We start from the raw sequence: 27,523 nt of genomic DNA on the forward strand, positions 1-27,523 counted from the left end.
TAAAAGCAAACCTGCTCCATTGATAATAATGCATAGAATGCCATACTCCTTTCATATAAATAACTGTAAAAGTAGACAAAAAACGATTTAAAAAAATGTTGTAGTCCTCATGTACACAAAAGGATGGGCTAGCATGAGAACAAAACGAATAAGTTAAGAGCAAAACCTTACCTAGTATCAACTGGTTTCTTGTACAGTTCTAGGATTTAACTGTATGTACTGTAAGTAAAATGCCACGAACTGCCAGGAATGGATTGTTCTGGGGTGCATTGTTCTAAGAATCCCATAGTGTTTCAATCAACATCATTCAAAGAATACTTCACCACATGTTGTCTGCCCTCACATACACCCGTCTACAACACCATAGCAACAGTTGCCATGGATTCGGCACAGCCAGTGAAATCAAGCATCTCTTTGAATGGAGACACATGGAATAAGGGAACTAGGCTATTCAAAGTCTTAGTTCATACTATATCAGATTTAACAAAATCTCTATTATTTTCTTAACATATAGCTTTATAGTTTTGCCAACGGTGGTTTATACTCTATATATTCTAGTTGAGCTCTTAGCCCCCGTCGACTCTGAGTGCAATGAAGCTAGTACACCTGCGTAGTTAACAAATATAGAATCAATCTTTCAAACCTTGGACAAACATTGGAACATCATGGACAATTTTCTGACAAAGATCGAAAGCATCTTCTCCAGGAGGGGCGAGCAGCGTTTTGCAATGAAGCGTTGAATGGAATCTTTAAATCTTTTGTTCTTATGCACCCGTTATTTATCCACTGCACAGGTGTACAGGTGTATGAGACAGGTGTAGGCCTATATAAAATAAAGAGGTTATCTGCAACAAAAAAAGGGTCATTTTGCAGTGGCACTGTTTTGAGAGCATGAACCTAAGTTTTAAGAAATGTGTCAAATTAACCCATTCTGACCGGGCACCCATTTTGGCGTTAGCATCATGTCGTGCTTTAGCTACTGAAAAATAGCAGATCTACAAGCTCATATACGAGCTTGTAGGTCTGCTATTTTTGAAAAATCGAAGAACGACTGACATTTTTTAGAATCTGATCTCAGGTCAGAATGGGTTAATCAAGACCAGTGTGTTGTCCAGTGGAAACCTCGTATGAATCTGATCTCAGGTCAGAATGGGTTAAGTGAGGAAAAACAAATATGTAACCATTTGCAATTGAGAGTTTAGTACAGAGCAGAGCTGGCGAATCACCTCGACCAACGGAAACAAACCAGGAAGACCTACCTGGAGAAAATTAAGCCACTCTTCAATGTAGGAGCTGGTGAATGGGTGAGTGCACCTCAGACACTCTTCAATGTAGGAGCTGGTGAATGGGTGAGTGCACCTCACACTCTTCAATGTAGGAGCTGGTGAATGGGTGAGTGCACCTCAGACACTCTTCAATGTAGGAGCTGGTGAATGGGTGAGTGCACCTCAGACACTCTTCAATGTAGGAGCTGGTGAATGGGTGAGTGCACCTCAGCCACTCGATGAATGGGTGAGTGCACCTCAGACACTCTTCAATGTAGGAGCTGGTGAATGGGTGAGTGCACCTCAGCCACTCGATGAATGGGTGAGTGCACCTCAGACACTCTTCAATGTAGGAGCTGCTGAATGGGTGAGTGCACCTCAGCCACTCGATGAATGGGTGAGTGCACCTCAGCCACTCGATGAATGGGTGAGTGCACCTCAGCAAATGGCATTTAGAAGTCAGCCTTTGCATCAGTTATGTTGTGGAAGCTATTCAATACAAACCTTTAAGAAAGACTATGCCGAAACAGTAGAAACGTCTTTATTGTAAAAAAAGAAGAAAAAAAAAAGAGCTACCGTTAACTAACAAATACACTATATCACATGGGTCCATTGAGGTTTGATTAGTAAAAACACATTATGATTTGGCAAGAAAATTGCACCTTATGTTCCAGGAAGGAACACTCATACTGTAAATACACACATGCAACATTGCCAGTAATCAATTCGGTGGAATGCACAAAAAGCCACCAAAGAACTACTGTACTTTGTTAAAACAGTATCTAGTTAGGAGAGAAAAATATTTTTCTTTTCGCTTTTCAATGGCAGGAAGAGTGTGTGTGTGTGTGTGTGTGTGTGTGTGTGTGTGTGTGTGTGTGTGTGCGTGCACACGTGTGTGTGCACGTGCATTGACAAAACTAATTTGACTTCCTTAAGTGTAAGGAACGGCTTTTAGACTGTGACAAACTCCTGAGTGAATGGAAAAGGCGACAGATGAGTTCAGAAGAAACAATTTGCCTGGCTTGCCATTCAGACCAGTAGTTGTGATTATTGTACATGTGATATTGTGATATGGGAGTGGGGGCGCCGTGTGTCAGGGTTGTCACGTGCTCTCACACAGCCTTGCGGTGGTACTCTGGGGGAGCAACCTCATAGTCAGTGGCATTGAAGAGGGTGGACAGATTCTTCACCAGATACCTGAGAAGGTTTAAAGAACAACTGTCACTGCAGTGTAGGTCAAAAAACAGCAAACAAAGCCCAAGAATTCTGAAGGCTGCTGCCACTGCCACTTGCTTGTGGGAGCTGTTAACAGGTTGCCAACGCAGGTTAAAGATCAAGGCTTTACAGCTGAAATCTTCAGTGCTCTTCAAATGCATCCAAATGTGACTCAAAGCTCAGCATTAGCAATGCTAAAAAAAACTTAACACAATATATTTAACCCATTTAGACCTGAGGCCGATTCTAAAAAAAAAGGCTTCTAAATCCTAAATGGTTTCTGAAAAAACAATGTTTCTATGTCAGTGGTGCTCAACCATTTTCATGTCAAGGACCCCCAGAATAGTCTGTATTTGGCTGCGGACCCCCGTCTGAAAATATGTTGTTCCAAGGACCCCAGAAGCAAAGATTTGAGTTCAAAAATAGCAGATGTACAAGCTCGTAGATCTGCCATTTTTCAATAGCTAAAGTATAACATAATGCTTAAAACACCAAAAGGGATTCCCATCCTGAATGGTTTAATAATAATAAGTTTAATATGTTATGTTATGTAGCACATGAGTCATGTCTGGCTCAATCTCCTGTATCGTGTGGAGTCTTACTTGAGGAAGTCGTGGAGGTAATTTAGCAGCAGAGTCAGGCTCTTCTCATCAAGAGGAGTGTAGGCCAGCATCGCTCCTATGCGAACTGTGAGGGGCACACCAAATGTAAAGAACATGGCATTTTTGCCACTGAGATCAATCAAATACAAAATGACACTGTTTGGCTTTTGTCAGGTGATAGAGCAATTATCTAAAAACTTACCAATTGTACAATTTTGAACCTACAGTTGACCATGGAGTTTTTCAGACATTGTGGCTTTTCCCCATGGAAATGATTTGATATCAGCAAAATGCGATTTCCGCAACCGAGGTCGTTTACCAGGCTATATTCTTGGAGTTGATTGTCCTAAACAGAGCACTACAATGACTACATCCTTCATGGTGCAGTAACTTTCACTATGTATTACCCAGGTCATTGGCTCCGTCTGTGTGTGTGTATTAATATTGATACTATCAACAGATTCTCACACTCACATCCAGGTCATCATAATATGGTGCGACAGGCTCCCCTGTTGCGTCGCATGTTGACAAGGATGACATAATTTATGAAGCCTATCAACTCAAACCAGCGCAGTCGGAAGATGTAGACATTGCACCAATCGGCACAGGCCCTTAGATCAATAGTCCGACATATGTGGCCAGTTAAGACTCACCACGGTCACCTGTGGATTCCGGTTAGCTTAAGGTGACTGATTTTTTTATTGCCCGACAAAACATTATTTTTCCCCATGCAAATTGCAAAAAGCAGCCTGCAGGGCAGTTGCCAGTTCTGCTTATTATAAGCGACTTTGGGCTAGTTTTCCTGTAATGTAGCTTAATAATTATTCAAAGTTGCCCGTTGCTTTAGTTTGGGGTTATTTCTGAAGTGTAGTTGCTTATTTGGGCTTGCTTTCATGATTGTTTTGGAAAATAGCGGATGTAATAGCTAGGGCTCAAGTGGTGAAACTGGTTGCTTCTTTTGGGCTTGTTTTCATTGGTTGCTTGTTTCACTCAATCAACACAAAATCTGGCAAGCTAGCTTGTCACCAAACGTCGGCAAGGTGATATAGCAAGCAACGGGAGCTTGTCGTCGGAAGTCTCCTGCCGACGCAAAATCGTGAACGAATCTGTACAATGTGGAGTTGGCTTTAGTGTTAGGGGTAGGGTTAGTAACGTCGGATTATTGGAACGTCGGATTGACGGGCCCTTTCCCAGCTGGCACTTCGCTCGGACGTGCCTCATAGGGCTAAATTCTAACAGTGCGTCTGCCTTGTTTTAAATGTTTTTACTGATGCGTCAACCTAATACAAGTTGGGAGTGAGAACGAGTGAGAATTCCATGGTCAGTCATGTGATGCGGGATTACTGGGAATTTTGAACAGCAACGCAAATGTTTGATGAAACAGTAGATGTTGCCAAACTCGTCACCACACACCAGAGTAATATGTCTATCTCCCATCTTTGTCCTGCTTCAAGAGCTGAGTTGTAACAGTGATACAATGCTAATAATAGTGGACTGTGTGTGCGCGTGCGTGCGTGTGTTAATTAGCCTACCAAAAAGGCGCAGTAAGTGTGGTGCCCCATAGACCTGGGACATTGGTGTGTCTGGGTGGTCTGCCAGGATCTCAGCATACTGGGGCCTCTCAAACTTGTAGAGCAGCTGAGTGCCAAGCATGACATTGAAATACTCTCTGATCCCTGCCACCACTTCATTCACAGCATACTCCCTTAATTGAGGGCAGACATAAAACCACACTATTCAGTCAGGCGAGATTGCAGCATTCAAGGATATATAGCACATTGAAAAGATAACTTTGAAAATTCAAAGGTCTATACAATTTGTTAAGGTATTAAAGGACCATACCGGTAGTCTGGCACATTCAGCTCTTTGACAACTAGTCATGGTACACTTGACATTACTGCTGAATATTTTCATTCCGAGGAATTCATTGGATTCTGTTCATCTCAGTACGGTATGAATTTTTTTTGCGGAGACTTAAAATTTTCTCGAGATATCTACAAAATGCTAATGTCGTTGCGTGGTTATTTTGGTCAGTTGTGTTGTCGTTTGAATAGAAAAATCCAACCCAAAATAGTCCATGGAGAAAAGTATTTAAAAACTGAATTTAAACATCCATGACTGATGTTTAGCCCAAATTAACTATTAATTAAGGTAAGTTTGGTAACATTTTAACTTTTGAGAACATTGTAGTATGAAATCTAAAAATAAGTCATTAACTGAAATGTTTTATTTTTATGTACGATGTATGGACAAAGATGTGAATACACACAATGTCACATAATGATGCCAATATGGTCCTTTAATGTGCATGGTCCATTTGATAAGGTTTTGTCTTCCACTGGAATGACAAGATAGCTAGCCATAATCAACATGGCTAAAAAAAATACTTTAGTTTGGCAGCATATGTAAGGGTTTCTTACATTTACTTTACTTACTTCCTTTGAAGGCAGATAGGGTGCTATTTTTGCTTACTTGTTGTCTGAGTTTCCTTTCGATTTCTTATAATTTGCATAGTCCTCCAAGACGGTCTCAACATTCTTCTTAGCCGGCAGGTGAAATAGCTGCAAACAGCAAATGTTGCTCTTTATAACTAAAACACTAACACCATAATTTAGACAATATCCAATATGAAGCCAGATCAAAATGCTGTAAGTCATTGTCTATAACAGGTGGTGATGTGAACTAAAATGTAACTTTATTACCTCTAATATGTGAACTCAACTTGGCCTTTATTATTAATATTATAAGTAAATGCAATTGGCACAGAAACATCATAAAAAATGGGGAAAGCATCATTATAGATTTTTAGCGTTGGCCATTTAAAAATAGCAGATATACTGTACAGGGTACATCTCACAGTGCTTCACTGAACATCTGTGGAAAATCTTGAAAGTGTGAGAACTACTGAACTGGGTACTGGGTTAACAGTAACGTAAATCCACCTAAACATGTACCGGTAAACAAAAACCAAACATAGCCCATGACCCAAAACCATCCTGCATTGTGAGCAGACCTTTTGTATGTGTGTGTAGTAGTCACCTGTTTCTGTCGGGTGATGAGATCCCAGTCGTCTACTAACCACGGTTTTAGCTCCTCGGGAATCTTCACCTTCACCTCCACACGGTTAGTGAACATATCCTCCTGGGCACGCAGACACAAACATTTAAAGTTTAGTTTGGCTGATGCTTTTATCAGGAAAGAAAGAGCCAGTTATAGTGTGTGAAGACCGTTGGCCTCTCTAACTACCAGGGAAACCTGCCTACTGACTGAGTCAGACACAGAGCAAGAGCAAAACCAAGAACACACAAGAACAAAACCAAATATTGCTTAGTGTCTATCTTCTTACAGTACACAATGGAAAGAAAGATGCCTTAATTGGCTGGTTTTGCTATGATATAAAATCAGTTCAGCTTGTTGACCTTGCCAGACAGGACAAATAGGTTTTGATGCTGTGCACAGGGCTAACGCCAAATTCACATCAGCAACGTTGTTTCACTGCCTCGTTCTGAGAATGTGTTGAGTTTCAATGTGAAGTCATTCACGAACGAACACCGTTTTTCCCACGCAGAGACAAAAAAAATCGCTTTACCACAGAGCGGCAAGCTAATCAGGGTGCACTGTGCTCTGAAAATAGGCGTGGAGTAGGCATATACACTTACACAAAAATGGTCTACTGTACAGAAGTAGTGAATATTAATAAAGTTTTAAACTAGCCGTTGTAGATGTGAAAATAATCAAAATTGAGCAACATGGCCTATTTAAAATGTATAAATAATAATAGCAATGCTGTCGGAGACGAGCATCGAACGCCTGTCCTTCTCTCCCCTGTCTGTGATAATGAGGTCGCCACCTGTGTGCACATGCTGGCTTTGATTCCTCGGACAACCAGGGCTCTGGCCGGGCATGGCCTTGGCACAAACTTGAGATGGACATAAGCAGACTGCTGCATACTAGAAGTATGATTGAATATTAATAACATTTTAAACTAGATACATAGATAGACAACTAAACATTCAACATACAGTAAACAATTTATGATCCCCAGTATTGTTGGTAGAGAGCAGGGACAGCTCCGGTGCTGCAGGTGCTCCGAGCGGCTCAGGCCAGCTGCTGTGCTCAGCCAGGAGAGCTGTTGGCACAGAGAAGTAGAGACAATCGTTGCTCGTCTCTGGCAGCTTATTTGTAAACAACCTCATCATTTTAGGATATAAAATAGGTCATGTAGTTGCTCAATCTTGATTAATTTCACATCCACAGCTGATAGTTTCAAACTGCGTTTTCAATATTCACTACTTTCATGCACTCCGTTTCTTCACCTCTGGAGCAGACGCTGTACACACACGATGACACACTGTCAGGCTGTCACTTATAACCTCGGAATGTTCGCACTGTAAACATTCACTCAACGCTGCAGCTGTAAAAATGGCCGCTAAGAGATAATACGTACGCTTTCCACGGTGGGATCAACCCGAGCCCGCTTCTTCCTTGGTGCCTGTGGCATCTCTCCTCCTGTGCTGGTGCCTTCACCAGCAGATGGGGCTACGCAACATCACAAATACACTAACGGTTAATGCTAACAGTAAGTCTCTACTGCATGCTTTATCTGAAGCATGAAATGAAACAGGATCACCATCCAAATACATCCAAAAAACTAAGACGAATAGAGATGTCGTCTATAGATATTTACTTTAGCATGATATAAGGTGGGATCATGGAAACACTCTCATGCATTGATTGATGATGAATACTTCATTAGTCAGAAATCATGTAAACGGCATGTGGTACAGTCAGACATTAAGGCTAAAAGGATAACACAAAAATGTCCTGGGGACATTTACATCTCATTAGTTCATAAAGATTCCACTTACTCTTCTGTTTATTCTTTTTCGTTTTCCTGCAATGCAACAATAAAATTAGTTACTCCAATATTATGCCAACTGAGCAAAAGAGAGAGGTAACAAAGGGAGTTGTACTTACAGATCAACATTTCATTACAGATCAACATTCAAAAGAGAGAGGTAACAAAGGGAGTTGTACTTACAGATCAACATTTTTCTGCTGCACAGCAGCAATCTTCTTACTTGGTGCTATACCTCTCATCTTTCCCTCAACATAATGATCCCTGTAGAAACAATGACATGCCACAGCACCAAACAGTCAATGTTGTAGTACATTTTAAGTTAAATATGAACCGTAAACACAGCTATGGAATATTTATAATATAATAATAATAATGTACTATACCGTACTGTACTATACAAACAACTCAACAATGCAGATGACAGCGATGTGAAGATGCATATGTCCAACAGGATGTTTATTATAGTTTTGTTTATGTACTTCTAGTCATATTTGATTTCAATGCTATTTTTACAAAAAAGGAAAAGAAGGAAAAAAAACTATTGTTGAGTGACATGTTTCTGTGATTTGAACAGCAATATGAACGTGAATTCATAATATAGGAAATAATAAAATCATATGTACTATCTACATAGATAATGTGTTTTATTATGTTTTAACCTTTGAGCCTGGATGTATATTGTTGCTGTAGTTGATATAGGCAATATGTCCTATCCCTCAAACATGCAGACTTACTGATTGGCCTTTTGAAGCTCTTTTTGTTTTGCAAGGTTGCTGTCCACATATTTGAGAACTCTGCTTTCAGGAACCCATTCATCCCAGCTAAAAAGAAAATGATAAAGTATGTTAAATCTGGACACCCAGTCCCATTGAAAATGACATACCTTTACCGATTTACCAAGATTTTACCAATTATATATATACTGTATTGTCATTAGTCTTGAAGTACGGTATGTATTTATTGTTTTTAAGAAAAGAAAAACAGACAAGCCCCCAGAAATCACTGTATCAAAGCCAGCTTACTTTTTGTTCCATCCGCTGTAATGAATGAAGTACTTTATCAGCTTGTCCTTTATACTGATCTTTACACACTGAAAAATAGGAAATCACTCATCATTCATAACCTATAATTTGTGTTTAATGTATTACCGTATGAGACTCCCCACCCCCCCCCCCCCCCCCCACACACACACACACACACACACACACACACAACTCTGAGATGCCCCCATCCACCCACCCCACACACACAAAACTCTGAGATGCCCCCATCCACCCACCCCACACACACACAACTCTGAGATGCCCCCATCCACCCACCCCACACACACAAAACTCTGAGATGCCCCCATCCACCCACCCCACACACACAAAACTCTGAGATGCCCCCAGCCACCCACACCACACACACAAAACTCTGAGATGCCCCCATCCACCCACCCCACACACACAAAACTCTGAGATGCCCCCATCCACCCACCCCACACACACAAAACTCTGAGATGCCCCCATCCACCCACCCCACACACACAAAACTCTGAGATGCCCCCATCCACCCACCCCACACACACAAAACTCTGAGATGCCCCCATCCACCCACCCCACACACACAAAACTCTGAGATGCCCCCATCCACCCACCCCACACACACAAAACTCTGAGATGCCCCCAGCCACCCACCCTCCAAAGCCCCCAAAATACACCTCTTCAATATTGCTTTCCACAGCTTCCTTATTCTTAGTGTTTCTCCCCCCTATTATAGTTTGTTGTCTTCTCATGCCCCCCATGTAAAGCATCTTAGTGTACTCGTACATTTGAGATATTATTTCATTGGTGTGTTGCCCACATAATGCCACATTATGCACCTAAACTATGCCTGCCTAACCCTCACAGAAACTATGCCAAAACTCTGTCCACCTGGGCGAAACACCGGGAAAAGAATCTCTCCCAGCAGACACACACACACACACACACACACACACACACACACACACACACACACACACACACACACACACACAGTAATACACGTTCTGTAACACTTAGTAATAGGCCTACATATGCTGTTCATGCACATGCTGTAACAAACCTTCGCTTCATAGAGCAATGGCCCATGAAAACACAGGACTCTTTCACCTGAAACGAGAGACAGACAAGGCTGGAATCAAACCTGACCAATACAGAGTTGTTACCCTACAAACTCAACTTGTGATTTAATAACCAACTAAGGTATCCCGCTCTCGTAAACATGTATGGTATGTTAATGTCAGCCAAAATGTACCCTTCAACTTCTGCTTTATTAAATTACTACTGGACATCAGGTTTTTAACTAAAATGTGCAGGATGTTGTAGAAATATTGGGCCTTAATTGCAATCACATGTGTTTTAGCCAATATGTATTTGGCCCTCGTTTGTAATATACATATATTCTTAAATGGTGCCCCCCAGTGTTCTGCAGGAGTGCAGGCAGGGCCCAAGTCGTAGAGGCTTTAGCATAGCTAACGGTGTCGAATGCTTATCTTCTTCGCTATGACTGCATTCTATATAACTAATGTGCACGTTGAAAAATGGCCTCTACACTTATTTGATGGCCAACAACAATAACACCACGTGCAGCTGAGTGGAGCTCAAATAATGTGACGTAAATAGCAGCAGTTGTTGTGAACAGAGTGGGCAGCAACACAACGAGCCTAGGCTGCAGAAACAATAACAACCCTGAGCCCGCCCCCTCCCCGTCCAGACAACACTGTGTGAGCTGTGTGTGAGGCGACCGCCTTCTTCAAGTAGAAACGATACTGCACCTTCTTGAAATTTAGGTTTAGGGTCCTGTTTCGGCGCCATTCACAGACTCAACTGAACGGATCTCTGAATGATCAGATTCATGCATCGCCAGATTTCATTTCTTCCAGACAGACTGAACAGTGAGGGCGCAGCAGACCAGTCCACCTTCCTTCCTTCCTTCGTCATCAGAGCGACGATCTGTTCTGCGTCAAGTCTGTTGCGTGCGTGCGTGCGTGGTGCGTGGTGCATTCAGGGAGTCCTCGAAAAGCTCGTTGATTTGGTACATCTTTCATTCCCTCTGCTCTGAGTCTGAGACAATACAAGATTTGAAATTAGATCCACGTGTATGTAAAATAAAATACAATTATCCGAGTCCTGGCTGGCATCAGCAGTCAGCACCACACGAATGAAAAAAAATAAAGACTTTGATTTTGAGACAGTAAGTACAGATTCAGAACAGACAATAAAAACAGTATAAATAAAATAAAAAGCACATGAATATGCATTATGCAAATGGTTTAATTGTGTTAAATATAGCTGCCTTAAAGGACCACTTCACCACTATCTTCATAGGTCCTCACTAATAGTGATAAAATGGCATACTTTCTTTTCTACTGTCTGTGTCTCATAGGAGGGCTGTGGGCAGTTCAGAAACCCGTCCACCAGTGACATCATTGTTAGGCAGATTTATTTTTAAACAATATATTTTTTAAATATTTTATTATAAATAGGCCTACATATAAAATAGATCTGTATTATCTCGTGAGAACGATGGCTTCCATTTTCGGATTGCAACTTTTCAGTACTAGAAAGCCTGCAGTTTTGACATCATCATCAAACCCGGAAGTTATGCAGGAATGCCTAAACTGAGTGGCAAACAACTACTTTCTGGCCCTGACAGCCCATCCATCCACACAGAAAAGTTGAATTAAACAACATTAAACAATGTTAAACTCACTTTGCCTGTTGCTTTGCCACTCGATGTACCATCCACTTTAAGCATGCGCAAACCCTCCATTAGCTTGGATTCCCCATCGATGATGTCACTGGTGGACGCGTTTCTGAACTGCCCACAGCCCTCCTATGAGACACAGACAGAGTAAAATGGTGCCATTTTATCATGATTATTAGTGAGGACCTAGTATATGAAGATAGGTTGAAAAGTGATGAAGTGGTCCTTTAAAAGTGAAAGATAAAATCAAAAATAACTTTTAATAACACTAATAACACACACACACATGTATGTGTGTGTGTGTGTGTGTATAATATATATATATATATATATATATATATATATATATATATAGAGAGAGAGAGAGAGAGAGAGAGAGAGAGACATAGCGGTCGGATTGGCGGTTCTGCATAGTAAATGTGTGATTGTACCTTGATTAATGATCAAGTTTCAATGCATGATCTGCTAAAAGGAGCAGGAAAAGCAAGACAATGGCAGAAATAACAGAATGCATTTTATTACATCTAAACTTTTCTACATAAACAGGTAACATTCAGTAAGTAAACAATTTCTTTCAATGCAGGTAATAAATATTTTTTTTTACTTAGTATATTTATACAAACCGACAATGGTCTACTGTACACCGTCTTATCTTTGCCCTCTTTGAAGCCTTTTGAATTTGTTCAGTTGGAGCTATGAAAACAGAACCTGTGACTTTAAGGCAGTGAGTGCAGATGTAGACTAGAGTCCGACGTTGAGATTATTTACCTAAAATGGGACTCTATAATGGCCAAGTATATATTTTTTTTACAGTACAGTTTTCATTTTCTAAAAATATATAAGTTAATTTCTTCTCTTGTTCTGAATGAACACATACAAACATACAGACAGACATCAAACTCCCACGTTTGGACAATTTCAGTTTCCCACAGATACAATATACACATTAACGGTTCCCTTTATCCAAGGTGACTGAGACATCATGACATTGGCATCTAATTGAGCTGCATTGTGTTCATTAACTTTGCTTGTGTGGATTTAGAACAAATTATCATGGTAAGCATAGAATAAGTGCTTAATTGAATTAACTTTGTATTATACAGACTTGACCAATCAGGCACCTCCGATGTGAAATACATTGCACATTACTCAGAATACACCTGTGGTTATGTCTGTGTGGAGTAAGGTTGGATAGTGGTTAAGATGACAACGGACAGCCCTGTGGTCCTCTACTCATCTATTATCTGACAACAGTTATCACTGACAAAAAACACGCTTGAACGCAAATACTTAAGACAATTATCCTGTCTCCAACCTGAAATGTTCTCACACAAACCAGTATTAAAGGTTTGAAGTGAAAGAGAGGGGAGATTATTTTTTTCTGGTAAGCAGACAATAAACCAAGGGGTGTGGTGGGTGCTACCATGAACATAGGCTACAGGTTGGGATAGAGAAACTAACAATAAGGCCATTCCGTGTAGACCCTAATATATATGTAGAGTTCAAAGGAATCACATTCAACATGGTCTGCACTCTCACTTCATCTGTGACCAAGACGACCACATGCAGGTACACAACTATACCTGTTGCACTGTATCAAGGCGTGCACAAGAGAAAACAAATTCAAATAAATAGTTGTGATCAAATGCATTCATAAACCAGGGTTATCTAGTCACATACTGTACCCAAATATTGGTCATACATTTTTGAATTGTGGCTTTTAGGGTTAGGACTGTTTGATCATGTCATGTTATCATACAGTAGCACATCTCCCAAGACAATACATATAAATATTCCTGTGACAAATATGAATGAAAAAAACACTACTTTGTGAAAACAGTGGGCAAAAAACAATAGAGAACATTAAATAAAATTAAAATCATAAAAAAATATGACATTGTTTTAACATTGTCCTAAGTGACGGTATCTAGTGCTCTAGTGCGCCACACACACACACACACACACACACACACACACACGCACGCACGCACACACACGTACGCACGCACGCACACAGCCAGTCAGCCACACACAGATATCAAACGTGTAAAAAGAAATTATATACTGTATGAGAATAAATAAAATACTGCACTACAGGAAGAGGAAATATACAACCATAATGACCTGTTTTAAAGGTTTAAAACCCAATTAGAAACTTGGATTGGTGCCCATAAAAAGCAGATCAGATGATAAATTATGAACAAGGAGGAAGAGAGAAAAAGAGGGGGTGAGGGAGAAAGAGCATTTTGTTTAAACAAGGGTTCCATTGGAGGCTGGCTACAAAGCTCCCCACGTATTAATTGAGCTGCAAAGTGATAGTGGTTCTACATACATTACATCTCTAACTCAATATCTACTGTAACATATGGTGCAATTTGTGTCAAGGTCAATTATCGAATTACACATTATAGTACATAACCTCTTAACAATTCATCATAGATGAAGTTTGTCTCAAGCCAAATACCTTCCTGCATTAAGTTTGAGCTAATGAAAGACATTGATGTAAATTGACATTGAAGTTTGACATTTTGCGGCTCAACTATGCAAACCTTTGTCACTTTGCATTGGGCTGACAGATAAGAGTGCAAGGAGGATAAACAAGGAGATTTCATTGAAGTGCTCTAAGGATGCTAGGTAAGAAGCCAAGACCCTTTCCTTGGACACATCCATTCAGTTTTTGGTTGGCCAATGAGTGCTACAGTTTGCAGTCCTACAACCCCGAAGCGTGGTTCACAATGGGATCTCTCGCCAGGTTTCCAATGTTTTTAGGTAATTATCACAAATATGTACTAACTACAGTAAAGATGGCAGTGCGTATAGTGTTCAATCTGGTGCGCTGTCTGCTTAATAAATAACTTCATTTCAATCAGTAGGTATCCTACCCGACACCAGAGCAGCGGTCCAGGCACCTAGGCCGGTAATCCAGCCTGATGGCGTTCAAGTCTCGAGCCCGTCGGCCTTTGCCACCTGTTTTACTGTACCCTATCAATAAAGGCAAAAACGCCAAAAAAATATTTACAAAAAAAGTAGGGAGTCTGAGACCAGACTGGCCAGAAGAGGCTAGGGAGACCACCTCTAACCACTGCAGATAATGTTCCAATGATATAGTATTAACATACTTTACCATACAGCTCGGTTAAAATAATGTGTTATTCGTTAATGAGTACCAGATTGTAGCTACAGAGCTTTCTTAATTTATGCAAAAACCCAATGCAAAAACCTCCATTGGAGATGTGCAGGTAGATCTCATGGCCGAGGTAAATTCTGGGTTAGCCTACAAAAAAGAAATAACATCCCTGTAACACACATTACTATCTTTTCAATAGCATATGTTTACTACATGTTCTATCATCAACCAGTTTAGTGAAATGTAGCTAACGATTTAAGGGAGAGAGAAGAATTAAGGGGGAGAGAAGCCCACAAAATAGTGGTTATTTACAGTTTGAAACTTTCTGTAAGGGCAAAAGGTTATCCTGTCAACATCAACAGCACAATTAGTTAGTACTGAATCTATTTGGGTTAGACTTAATATTTAGATGACTTTCTACACCACAGTCATTAGTCTTGATCCCTGTATACACATTCAGTTCAAGCAAACCCTGTATTTTCCAACCTGTAGGTGACTAAAACAATAAGTTACCGAAAATATCAATCTCACTTTAGCAGTTTCAAGTCGTTGAGCTACACTCCAGACAAAAGTCTTGTATTTTTAACCAGCTGGCGTTTTGTTCAGGACAAGACCTCCCACGTCACCTTTCATGTTGATCAAATGAGAGATGGTGGGATTACTTCTTCTCATTGTTCAAAAGAGAATGTTTCCCAAAGGTAAAAGCTATTTGAAGTCAATCGAAGTCTTCTGTATATCAAAGCCTACTCTGATGATGTAACCTGCAACAGATGTACCGGAGTGTGAAGGTGGTTGTGCGCTGAATATGTTATTTTAGACTTTAAAAATATTTACTGCCCATCTGTTTAAAAGCATGCTGTTCAGCATGCATACTGGCAGGCACTAGTTGAATTTGGTCATCAGTCCCGGGATAGCTGGAACAAATCTGATGGAGGCCCGTCTCCCTTAAAGTCCACCCATGCCTGAACAGATCGACTGCCATGAAGATTTCTTTCCAGCTCCAGGCAAAAAATTAATGTACCGACATTACAGACACCGAAATGGGAACAGAGTGGCATTCCGACGCCCCACCATTCTGACTACATGGCTTCCGCGTTGCGGTTAGGGTTAGAGACAGGTTTAGTAATGAGCACATTGGAATGCCGGTGTGTCGGAACAGCAGGCTTCGGAGTGCCAGTGTGTAACCCACAGAAATGACCAACTGAAACAAACAGAAGTGGGCTGAAAACAGTCGCACACAGACTCAACTGCACTCAGAAAATAGTTATGGTTTTTGTATGTACCATGTGTCATTTTTGGCATTGTGCAAAAAAGATAAATATTATTCATCCAACTAAAAGCTCTGAATTGGCATGTACAATTGAACATTGAACCTTAAAAAGAATAAAAAACAACAAAAATGTGATTATCACCAAATTCTGCAAAACCAGTGACAGCAAAAGAGATGTTGTAAGTTGGTTTGGGAGTCAAAAGAGTGAAAAAATTAAAAATTTAAATCCAAACCAGAAATGGCTGATATCGATCTACACACTCCACATACCATCAACCTGAAGGTGTAAGGGAATGCATATAATAACAGTTTAAATATCATACATAACTTAAAACCATGAATAGAATTAGTAGTACATGAATAAACAGTACAGTCAAGCTTTGAAAAGGTTTTCTCATTGGAAAACACAAACAGAAATACTATACCTTAAACATGAAACAGAACAAAGAAAGAGTGGAAGAGAGCAAGCGAGTGAGCAAGCAACAGAGAGGTGAAGAATTAAAATAAATGTCATATTGAGAGGTAATGCAATGTTACACTGGAATAAGATATAGCCAAAGGAGAACTAAAGTTGTTGTACGTGGCATTGTAGGCATATGTAGGCTATAAGCTGGGGGGGGGGGGGGGGAACCTTATTCTCCACTCTAAAATAGCAATAGAAGCATATCACTTGACTGAAAATGTCTCAAATTAATATAAAAAAGTAAAAGAGGAAAATATATTTTGTTCTCTGTACACGGCGTCACTCCTCATTTTCATTTAAAAAACAAAGAAAAAAGTGCGTTCCTCCTCCATATTTTAGCATCCTTGCAGTTTGTGCAAGCTGCCAGCATAGCGCTGATCTAGGTACAGCCTTTAGAGAAGCAACTTCATAGATACTGTAAAGCCTCGTACTTTGGACAGGTTGCTGATCTTAAGTCAGCATATAAACAATGTCCAAAACTCTACCCTCTTAAACCCAAGTCAGTGTAGTTGAGGGTGCATCCACAGCAACCATTTAGACTACAACGCTCCTCTTGAGGCAGTCTCGGCACACAGTTTCAAGAACTCGCCCTACATTTCACTTTGATAACTTGGACCGGTCTAGTCTCTGGAACACAACTGTACCTTGCGACCCTGTCACTGGGCCAGTCGAGTTCGCCCACGACCGCGTCCTGTTCCAATTGTTCGACAGGACTGTCTATAGTTTCACAGCTCGATCCAGTGGAGCGTCTGTGACCTCTCTGCGGGTCAGTCCAACGATATGACGTCAGGTATCCCGCCATAAATAGCCGCCGCTGCTGCTTCAGTGCTGCCGCGGCTCGCTACGACACCGGGGTGTGCGTGTGACGTGACAGAGTGAGTGACGGAGTGAGAGGATGAATGTGTGGAGGAGTGAGTGTCCCGGAGGCTGCTGGACGACACCAGACTGCTGCTGCTGCCCGAGCTGCTGCCACCGCCGCCGTTTGTCGGCGCGGCCGAGGAGGCTCCCGACTGGTCCAGGAACAGCTGGGAGGCGGACGAAGACGTGCCGTAGGGCAGAAAGCGGTTGAGAAGCAGCTCGTGGTCCTCGGAGGCCGAGGCAGCCGCTGCGGCTGCCATCACCATGTTGTAATGCTGGAAAGAGTATAGTAAACACCAGTGAGCTGAGCTCAACGCTGGTCAGTGGGGCTTGGCTTCGGAAAAAGATTAAAAGAGAATGTATCGATATTCGACAAAACATAACATGTTTCCCAGTGCTCATTGTGTGTGGTGTGAATGATAGACTATAATTAAACTGTATTAATGTTCAATATGTACAATTTTAAAATAAATTGCTACATTTCACATATATATACATGTACTCAGTATTGTGTGTCTGTTTGTGTGTGTGTGCGTGTGCGTGTGTGTGTGTGTGTGTGTGTGTGTGTGTGTGTGTGTGCGCGCGTGCGTGCATAGATAGAGAGAGAGAGAAAGAGGGGAAGAGATGTTCTCTGTCCCTTCCTTGCGATTGGCTAGTCTGTTGCTAGTCAAACCAGTTGACTGACCAATCATGTAACAATATTGTCTCAACTTCTGCCGAAAATCCTGTAAATACAGCTGTCTGTAGGGGGCTACATGCCCATGCTTATTAGTTAGCAACACATTATAGTGTTTGTTCACCTATATTTATTTATTTGGCAACCCCAAAACTTTGGCACGCTTAGATCATGACGCAACTCGCCAATACAGTCCATTTAGTTCAAAATCCACTTTTTGCTACTCCTACAGATTTTGTCCAAATCTCACAAAAATGGTACACATGAGCTTTTTGATAGACATTTGATTTCCCATACCATTCGGCCGTAATTGGCTTTCAAAGTTGTAATTATCAAATAATAATAATAAAGTCAAATAATAATGTGAGAGGACAGCTATGTTTTTAGGTCAGTTTTAAATGTGGATGTCCTTGTAAATAAAGATCCATTAAGGAGGCCCACCGGTAGATAGAATGTCAACCACAATCACAACATGCCCAGTAAGAGTCCATCTGGAGACCCGTTGTCTGTCATTTCCCATCTTTGCCTTCAGTTTCCTGTCTCTACTGTCTCTATCTATAGGAAGCCATCAAAACCAAAAAAGGCGCCAGAGGAAAATAAACCTTTGTATAAGCGTTAGCTAGTGGGAAAATGCACTAGCTCATTTGAATCCAGCATTTACTGATGCAAATATTTTAAGCTTTCATTCTAAGGAACTCTCAGTGTATTCTTAAAGAGACAGACATACCTGCTGGTTGTCACCTTGAAGAAAAGAGAAGAAGTTCAAATCTGTAAATCAAAAAGGCAAAGTTTGCATTGAGGATCAACATAAATCATTGAGTATAAATATTCTTCTGCTTTTGGACTGGTGTGCTGGTGGTCAGTGGCCATGGGACCAGGAGTGACAGGGTGTCCATCATCAGCTCCAGTGGTGACTGGTGACAAAATATGATATGCTGGCCTTTTGTTTTTCTCTCCAGCTGAGGTTGATGTTGTGTGTGGAGTGAGTTGAGGAGGGTGAAAACATGGATGCATGTTAAACCTTCACGGTCACATGGCTGTGAAAGTAAATGACAAGAACTCTAGCTTCCCTATTCTGTGGTGAACATTCGGCAAAGATAGAAGATCTATGGAGTAACTGATCAATCCTGTATGAGAGAACTCATACAGGATTGATCAAGTGAAATGGATGGAAACTAAACAATTAGCAGACAAATGCTGTATTGGAACAATATAATATAATAATTGAAGTAGATGAATGGGTTCTCTTTGGCAACCTATCTGGAAATGTATTTTCTCGTTACTAAAGAGAAAGAAAGATATCACTTAAGACTGCGTTTAAGGAAGTGAAGTGTAGAACATAGTGGACTGGATCGGAACAACTTTTTATTTATTACACTGGCCATCTGATCACTGCTGGTTCTGTGTGTGTGTGTGTGTGTGTGTGTGTGTTACCTGACAGATCATTGGGGGTATGGTAGTAGGATCTGTAGTCCTGGATAAGAGAGGGGACAGGGGGGATGTAGTTTGTGTCTACAGACGGCATGCTGGGAGTCCGGCTGACGGGGGACGCCTGGTGATGCAGGTTTAACACTCTGAAGACGTGTGGAGAAAGACAATTAGAGAAATTAGTCGCCATGCAACTCCTTGCAAGATGCAACTACTTGCAACATGCAACTACTTGCAACCATTATTCCCAATGGCAGTTGCAAGGAGTTGCATTGGTGTGGTTTGTTTTGTTGCAAGGATTTGCGAGTAGTTGCGGCCTTGAGAGTTATAAAAACACGAGAAGTAGCCTATGAGAAATAGAGTACAGACTACAGTGAACTACGGTTGTTGTTAAAGACCAACTGTAATGACAAATGATGCCAATGTCTGCAGGAATAGATCCCATAGCCTAAGGGGACAGTTGACTGAACGTGTTCTGCTGACTGACCCAGACTACGCTCCAGCCAAGCACTGTATACGAACTGAACGAATCGTTTGACCCGAAACGTTTTAGTTAACTGTACTGAATGATTCAGTACACTGAAAACCATATTAATCTCATAACTAGTTAAAATGCACACCGTGTGGAGGATTGAAAACTCTGGTTCAACCCTGCCCATCGCTGTGATTGGCTCGGAAACACCACCATACAGACCGAAGAGATTCCCAGTGTAAACCCACCCTGGGCAAGACCTACGCTGAAAAGACGATCAGCGGAAGTTGCGGGACTTTAGCGGAAGTATTGCCCAAGGAAATGACGTTGATGCTTTACAAATCAGTTTACATTCTCCACGAATGAAACAAGTGTTGTTATTGGTCGGGGAAAATATCGTATCCAGGGGAAATACATTTGACGGCTGTTCCGGAGGATACATCCGCCGATAGCTTCTCTACCTTACGAGCAGGCTTTTCTTTTCGCAGATAAGTAAGCCTGGGACCGAGGCTAGGGTAAACCATTATATATATATATATACAGTATATATAATTAGATATTATAAAGACAAGAAGCTGAAGGCAGAGAGGGTGAAAGACCTGCAATACATGTCTCTGTCCGGAAATTGAATGGGCAACAATATGGTTAGTGCACTGTCACTTGTTGGGTACAAGAAACTTTGACCATTTGACCATGTACACTAGTATACAGTGTCGGGGCAGGGCTCACCCTTTGTTCATTCCGGGCGACGGCGCGGGGGACAAGGAGGGGCAGCTCCTTTTGGGCGGAGGAGGCAGCGCTGCGTGGCCGCCGGGCGGCGGTGGAGGCGACGAGTCCTGGCCCTCGTCGTCTGAGGAGCTGTCTAACGTCAGGTCAATCACCTGCACCTTCTTACAGCTGCCGCCGCCGCCGTTGTGACTGGACGAGGACGAGTTACGCTGCTCCAGGTCTGACGATGTCCGACATGAGCCTGGAGCGTGGAAACGGGGGAGGGGCACGTTGAGGTAATGACAGTGGTTGGAAAGGAGCTAAGTATACATGTCCTCAAGTACAGTACTGTACATCATCATACTATAATAATTCAGTCAATGTCTTAACCCATTCTGAAAATGTCTGTTTGAAAATGACAGTTTTCTGAAAAAGCTATGTTTCTATGTCAGTCGTTCTTCGTTTTTTTCAAAAATAGCAGACCTATACAAGCTCGTAATTTCCATCTCAGATCATAATATTGTACTCCACTACATTTATTTGAACACTTTAGTTTCTAGTTACTTTATAGATTTTGATTACATACATGGCCGCTCTACAAGCTCACAAGCTGAACTTGTAGATCGGCTATTTTCAAAATACTTTTATACATTTGAAAACTTCTGTATAAAAGAGTACTTTTACTTTTGGTACAGTACATTTTCATACAAATACTTCTGTACCTTTACTCAAGTGCATTTTGAATACCGGACATTGCCAACTTAATACTTTTACTTGAGTAAAGCATTTGAGTAATTTTTCCACCACTGGGTAATAATGACTAATGAGCGTGTAGTATCAAATGCAATCTCGTGATAGCAGGCAATATTTATCACAGGGAAAAAAAGAAATGGAAAGGCTACTGTAAAGTTGACTATGGATTATAATACAGCACACACGCGGACGCATGTACGTAGACTTGTGGCAACTGTCAGAGATATGATTGTTACTATGGAGACAGACAGTGCAGCACGCCGTACAGTTGTCATGCATTAAATAGAGAGAAAGGAAGGGGGATGGACATTTCTTTCCTTTTTGCTTGTGTCCTCATTCTGCCCTGCTAAGACTGAATAATCCATATACATGTGATCCTAGCAACTTGACGGTATATTATACGCATGATAAAATGTATCCGTCTTTATTTAGCAAGTTTTTATCTGCGTTTTCTTTCCCATACATCCATCCATTTACAGTCCCATCCGTGCATCTCTAATACATTAATAACACACGGTAAGATACCAAAAAGCAATTTATAATTTTTGTCTACTAAAAGAAATCTACCCAGCTGGTTGTCTCACCATCCAGTCCGTTACTGTAGGAGGCAGAGGACACCTCCTGCACTTCCCTCTTGGACCTCATGGGGGCCCAGTTGCCATCCTCCTTAAACTGGATCTCGTCACAGTCCATGCAGCTGTTCAGGATCTCCATGAAAAGCCTGTGGACGGACATACAGTAGTCACACAGTGGTACATGTACATACATGTACATGTACATGTATCTGCGGTGCATGTACAGTGGTACATGCACCGCAGATCCACCCACACAAGCATACAGGTAACAGACAGACACATGCAGGAACATAGGGTGGTGCGACGACCAGTGGTGTAAGGTAAGTGCATTTACTTACTCAAATACTGTACTTAACCCCTTTTGGGGCGGGAACCCCTTTTGGTGCTAGCATTATGTTATGCTTTAGCTATTGAAAAACAGCAGATCTACAAGCTCCGAGCTTGTATGTCTGCTATTTTTGAAAAATCGATCTCAGGTCAAAATGGGTTAAGGCCTCGAGTGGCTGAAGATAGAAATCTTCAAAAACTGAATTATCTATACCTAGCTACTGTAAATGTTGGTAGAGCGTACGTACCCGTCGATGATGAGGTGCTCGTAGGGAGCCTTCTTGTCGCAGACGGGACACACCCAGGTGGGCTTCTTCTCATTCATCTGGATGTACAGCGTGGCGTCAAAGCACTGGAGGTGGGAGCACGTCAGAGCCCTGCACGGGATCATCAGACGCATCTTCCCAAGCTACGCGCGCACGCGCACACGCACACGCACACACACACACACACAGCATGAGTACAGGCTGGAGGAACACAGTCAAATGAAAGAAAGACAGATATTTGCTAAAAAGGACAAATAGGCTTCATTCTTGACTTTTACACAACATTCCTTCAAACCTTTGAAGCCTATGCTATTTTTTCCACTGTCTTCACTGGCTTTGTAGGCTGATCACATACCACTATACCACTGTCAGCCAGAAATGCCACATATTATTTTGACTTTTCAGGACAAGCCAGGCTACTCCGCAATGTCATCATTTGGTGGGTGAATGCTACTAGAAATTTGCTAGGGCCCATTTTATGAACCAAAACGGTTTCATGCTATTTTTAGCATTTTGTTATCTTGTAGCATATCCAAAAGGTCCAAACACTCTGATATGATTACAATAATGGACAGAGGAGAAGGCCTTTGGGATAATAGAACCATGTTGGTCGGACATTGGATACCTTAATACGGTAAAAGAGTATATGGTAATGTGTAGTGTAAAACAGAAAATCGTAAAATTGTAAATGTTCACCACCAGTAGGCTAAGGCATGCTATATATCATATTGTTCAAGGGCAGAGAGAAGTTCTAATGTTTTCTCCTTTACATTTGATTCATTCTGTGATGTGACTCTTGGAAAGCATTTCCATTGTCGAGTGCAAGAAAAAGTCAGTCGAGAGGCGAACTCAGCCCGCGCTGTTTCAGACTGTTTTCACTGAGAGACCACATTATGTACATAACATAATCATATATGATATTTTGGGGCGTGTCAGAACACCTTTAAGTAGCAGAGTGCTTCTTTACCGGACAAAGGAGTGACACTCGCAGGCTGGTGGTGGCTATTTCACTGTCTGGATCTGCTGTTAACTTCTCTTTGACTGTAATAGACAGAAGACACACACACGTGTGCACGTGTGCACGCGTGCACGCGCACACACCCACACCCACACCCACACACACACACACACACACACACACACACACACACACACACACACATTAGTGAACAGAATCGAATAGCCAGACCACCTCCTGTGAATCTGTTCTGCTTACTTTTACTCAGACTTCACTCTCAAAACAAAAACAAAAACTCCTCTTTGAAAGCAACAATGGTCATTAGGAGAGAATTTGGAATTCTGCAAATGCATTCAAGATATCCACTTTCTGAGACACAATGAGCAAAAAGAAAAACCTGCACACTCATCTGCTCCAATATAAATGATGTAATTTAACGTTTCAAGCCACGGCTCTTCATCAAGTGCGCAGGTTTATTATTTTTCTTCATATTATTTTCAATCCCGCACCTCAACCAAATGATGTGCATATTCTATTAGCTTTTGTTCCATCTTCTCTTCACAGTGTTTTGAGAGAGCCATGGATACATAGCAATGTTCAGTTCCATACAGTGAAACCTTGCATGCTGTGATACCCAACTAACATCTCCTTCATCGTGAGCCGTACATTTCATACATTTTGAGGGGATTTATTACGGTGCGTACTGAGTGCTCTGGAGTGGTCTGGGTTCCTGATGCCTTTGGACCGTAGCCTCTGTAACAGCACTGTGGACGCCAGCTGTTTCACCAGGTACACCGCCATGGAGTAGCTCTGTGGACATAATATTACACACACACATTTGATCCTCCATTAGCAAGACAGGTCGCTGTGAACACGATGTGTTGATGAATAGAGATCGCTGTGTGAAAGTGTCAAATAAATGTGGGTTCTCTCTTACTCTTCCGATCTCGGCCGTCCACGACACCACGATGGTGTTGGGGACCGTGGTGGACAATCTGACCAATGAGGTAATGTTGATGGGCCGGCTGGGCCGCTTGGGCTCCACGCCATTTTTGGTTGGAGGAAGATAACCCTAAACGATAAGACACACATTAGATTTAAGCCATTCTGACCTGAGATCAGATTCTAACGCACAGAAGAATGGTGGTTCTTTGACGCATTTTGACAGTTTAAATAAATAGCAGACCTACAAGCTCGTATAGCGCGCCAATCTGCTATTTTTCAATAGCTAAAGCATAACATAATGCTAACACCAAAAGGGGTTCCCGCTCCAAAATGCGTTAAGCAGAAGTCAGAACTGCATAAGAGCATCATCATCACACATTTGTGTGTATTTTAATGTCTGTGTGAAGAATTTATCAACCAGAAAAATGTATCTTCTGTAAATGAATGATTGAGCTTTGCATAGCCAGCCTACATTTCTCAAGCTCGGTTTTCACTACACTTACATAGAATAGGTTGAGCCTAGCAATCGGACCAATTGACCAAGGAGTGGTTCATGCTGGCAAAAACAGCTCCATATTTTGGCAATTGCGACAGCAATGGCTGCACTTGAAGAAGTAAATATTGTGCCATTATTGAATTATTTTTTTATCAGAACTGGACTTCGTTACTTTACTGAAAAATAAAATGGTCACTCTCCACTGGGATTGATTTAGAATTGGTTCGTCTGGTTGTACATCATGATGGTATGACTAGTTAAAGGACCACTTCACCACTTTTCAACCTATCTTCATATAATAGGTCCTCACTAATAATCATGATAAAATGGCACGATTTCTTCTACTCAGTCTGTGTCTCATAGGAGGGCTGTGGGCAGTTTAGAAACCGTCTTCCAGTGACATCATCATTAGGCAGATTATTTTTTAAACAAGATTTTTTCACACAAATGTTTAGATTTTCATTATCGTGAGAACGATGACTTCCATTTTCGCATTGCAACTTTTCTGGACTAGAAAGCCTGCAGTTTTTATTAGCTTGTATTCCCCATCGATGATGTCACTGGAAGACGGTTTCTGAACTGCCCTCCTATGAGACACAGGCCAAGTAGAATAAAATTGCGCCATTTTTTCATGATTATTAGTGAGGACCTATTATATGAAGATAGGTTGAAAAGTGGTGAAGTGGTCCTTTAAATGTTGATCCAATTGCCTTAAGTCATTTTGTTCTTGCCCATTGACAACACCCACAAAGCAAGGAAATACCTACAGAGTGCTATAATTGGTAGTTCTAAAACCCAGAACTGAGTTTGCAATGCATTCACCAGCCAGGGTTTACGATGTATGCCGAAAATATGGTCGTGCTGTGGTTAACAAAAGTCTAAGATAGTTTCATGTTGAGTTCTATGACATAAATTAGATCCCTTCATTTGGAAGCCATATACATGTATGTGCCTTTTAAAACTTGTATGACGTGTCGTGTGTGGTTACAATCAAATCATAAACGTGTTTTGATTCATGGATATTATTATCTTGCTGGCAAAAAAAACACAAACGCAAATCAAAAATGTAATTGGAAAGCTGCGGTTGGAGTCCATGGCAGAGGTAACTTCCTGGTTTGACCTACAGAAAGACGTCATCCAAGTAGCACTCAATTAACCCATTCTGACCTGAGATCAGATTCATACGAGGGTTTCCACTGGACACACACTGGTCTGATTAACCCATTCTGACCTGAGATCAGATTAAAAAAAATGTCAGTCGTTCTTTGATTTTTCAAAAATAGCAGACCTACAAGCTCATAGCGCGCCACTCGGTGGCGCGCTATGAGCTTGTAGATCTGCTATTTTTCAATAGCTAAAGCACAACATGATGCTAACACCAAAAGGGGTTCCCGTTCAGAATGGGTTAAGCCTTGCCAGACCACAATGAGAAAAGCAACATCTGTGGGCTGGGCCTTCTCTTACCGGAAGGTTGCATGGCTTCCCGTTGACTTTCACACACAGGTTGGGTGGAAAATGGTCTTCCTGAGGACAACTCGTCTCCGACAGGCAAAACCGCAACTGAACTTGAACTGAGAAGTCACATTTGGTCCCCGAGATGTCCCTGTGATGACATAGAAATAGATGCATATTAATGAAGCAATTCCAGAATCAATTAATATATATGCTATGAATAATGAATTGATCAGTCAGTCAATCAATCATTGAATCATTGTGTTTGGTTGGACTCACATAGAGCTGCTGATCTGCTGGACTTGCTGTGGTGTTAACGCAAAGGCAAAACATGTCTCCTGAAAGCGTTGGCTATTATCTACCGCTGTCAGGAGACAAAGACGGAGACAGACAGACAGAGATAATGGTCACGTTAATTACCTTGACTCAACAGTGATCACACAGCCACGAATAATCTTTTACCCCACTCCAGTGAAAACATGAAAAAGAACCACACACACACACACACACACACACACACACACACTTCACTCTGTCAGATGTACAGACAGAGATGTTCAGACTAGGGACTAAACTCCTTAACTGCAGTTGATTCTCCCCTTCAATAATACCACCTTGCGTCCGTCAAGAAATTCAGGTTGGAAGTTTAACGTACATCTCCCCTCGCTAATTATCCCACTGCAGCAACCACTAACTTGTTCTATCATTATGAAACTGTAAGACCTGTCTTACCTACTATGAGCTAAGTCTACAATTTGTGCATGCGAGCGTGTGCGTGTGTGTGTGTGTGTGTGTGTTTGTGACTGTGTTGCAGAACCAAATTGTGCAAACCTGGAGCATGCTTCAGTCTTCCTCCTCACAGGCCATGGTCTAAAAATAGAAAGAGCCTCTCTCTCTCTCTCTCTCCCTGCCTGCCTCCCCCCCCCCCCCCCCCCCCCTCCCCCATTCTGCTTCCTATCCCTCCTCGATAATGGTTCATTTATACTCCGGCTTGCGGCGGTGTTGTCGCTCTCTGGAAATAGCAAATCTACAAGCTCACACAACATGTCCCGTAGCGTTGTTTTATGTGAGTGA

At 41.6% G+C, this 27,523-nt stretch overlaps 2 protein-coding genes across 3 annotated transcripts in view; both read right to left on the reverse strand.

The window, feature by feature from the left end:
* Window positions 1–1,790: 1,790 nt before the first annotated feature.
* On the reverse strand, window positions 1,791–10,902 carry LOC308312703 (mortality factor 4-like protein 1). Its single transcript, XM_080759396.1, has 12 exons — window positions 10,744–10,902; window positions 10,032–10,078; window positions 8,966–9,033; window positions 8,678–8,764; window positions 8,124–8,204; window positions 7,951–7,976; window positions 7,530–7,621; window positions 6,122–6,223; window positions 5,555–5,643; window positions 4,615–4,787; window positions 3,083–3,167; window positions 1,791–2,462 (listed from the first exon to the last, which is right to left on the reverse strand). The coding sequence occupies exons 1-12, from the start codon at window positions 10,781–10,783 to the stop codon at window positions 2,378–2,380; spliced, it is 975 nt and encodes a 324-aa protein (XP_080615522.1). The 5' UTR covers window positions 10,784–10,902; the 3' UTR covers window positions 1,791–2,377.
* Window positions 10,903–16,062: 5,160 nt separating this feature from the next.
* The window catches only part of LOC308317299 (E3 SUMO-protein ligase PIAS1-like), a 44,368-nt gene continuing 32,907 nt past the window's right edge, over window positions 16,063–27,523 (reverse strand). For both annotated transcript variants that reach the window (XM_080766193.1, XM_080766192.1), the window contains 11 exons: window positions 26,729–26,813; window positions 26,462–26,600; window positions 24,494–24,628; window positions 24,261–24,366; window positions 23,566–23,639; window positions 22,581–22,741; window positions 22,015–22,151; window positions 20,699–20,939; window positions 19,504–19,643; window positions 18,797–18,837; window positions 16,063–17,668 (listed from right to left, as the gene is read on the reverse strand). In XM_080766193.1, coding sequence (XP_080622319.1) covers window positions 17,303–17,668; window positions 18,797–18,837; window positions 19,504–19,643; window positions 20,699–20,939; window positions 22,015–22,151; window positions 22,581–22,741; window positions 23,566–23,639; window positions 24,261–24,366; window positions 24,494–24,628; window positions 26,462–26,600; window positions 26,729–26,813 — 1,625 coding nt within the window. In that variant the 3' untranslated portion in view covers window positions 16,063–17,302. The remainder of the gene's footprint in view (window positions 17,669–18,796; window positions 18,838–19,503; window positions 19,644–20,698; window positions 20,940–22,014; window positions 22,152–22,580; window positions 22,742–23,565; window positions 23,640–24,260; window positions 24,367–24,493; window positions 24,629–26,461; window positions 26,601–26,728; window positions 26,814–27,523) is intronic.

Source organism: Protomyctophum bolini, assembly GCF_963924005.1.
Source record: "Protomyctophum bolini genome assembly, chromosome: 1".
Taxonomy (NCBI): Eukaryota; Metazoa; Chordata; class Actinopteri; order Myctophiformes; family Myctophidae; genus Protomyctophum; species Protomyctophum bolini.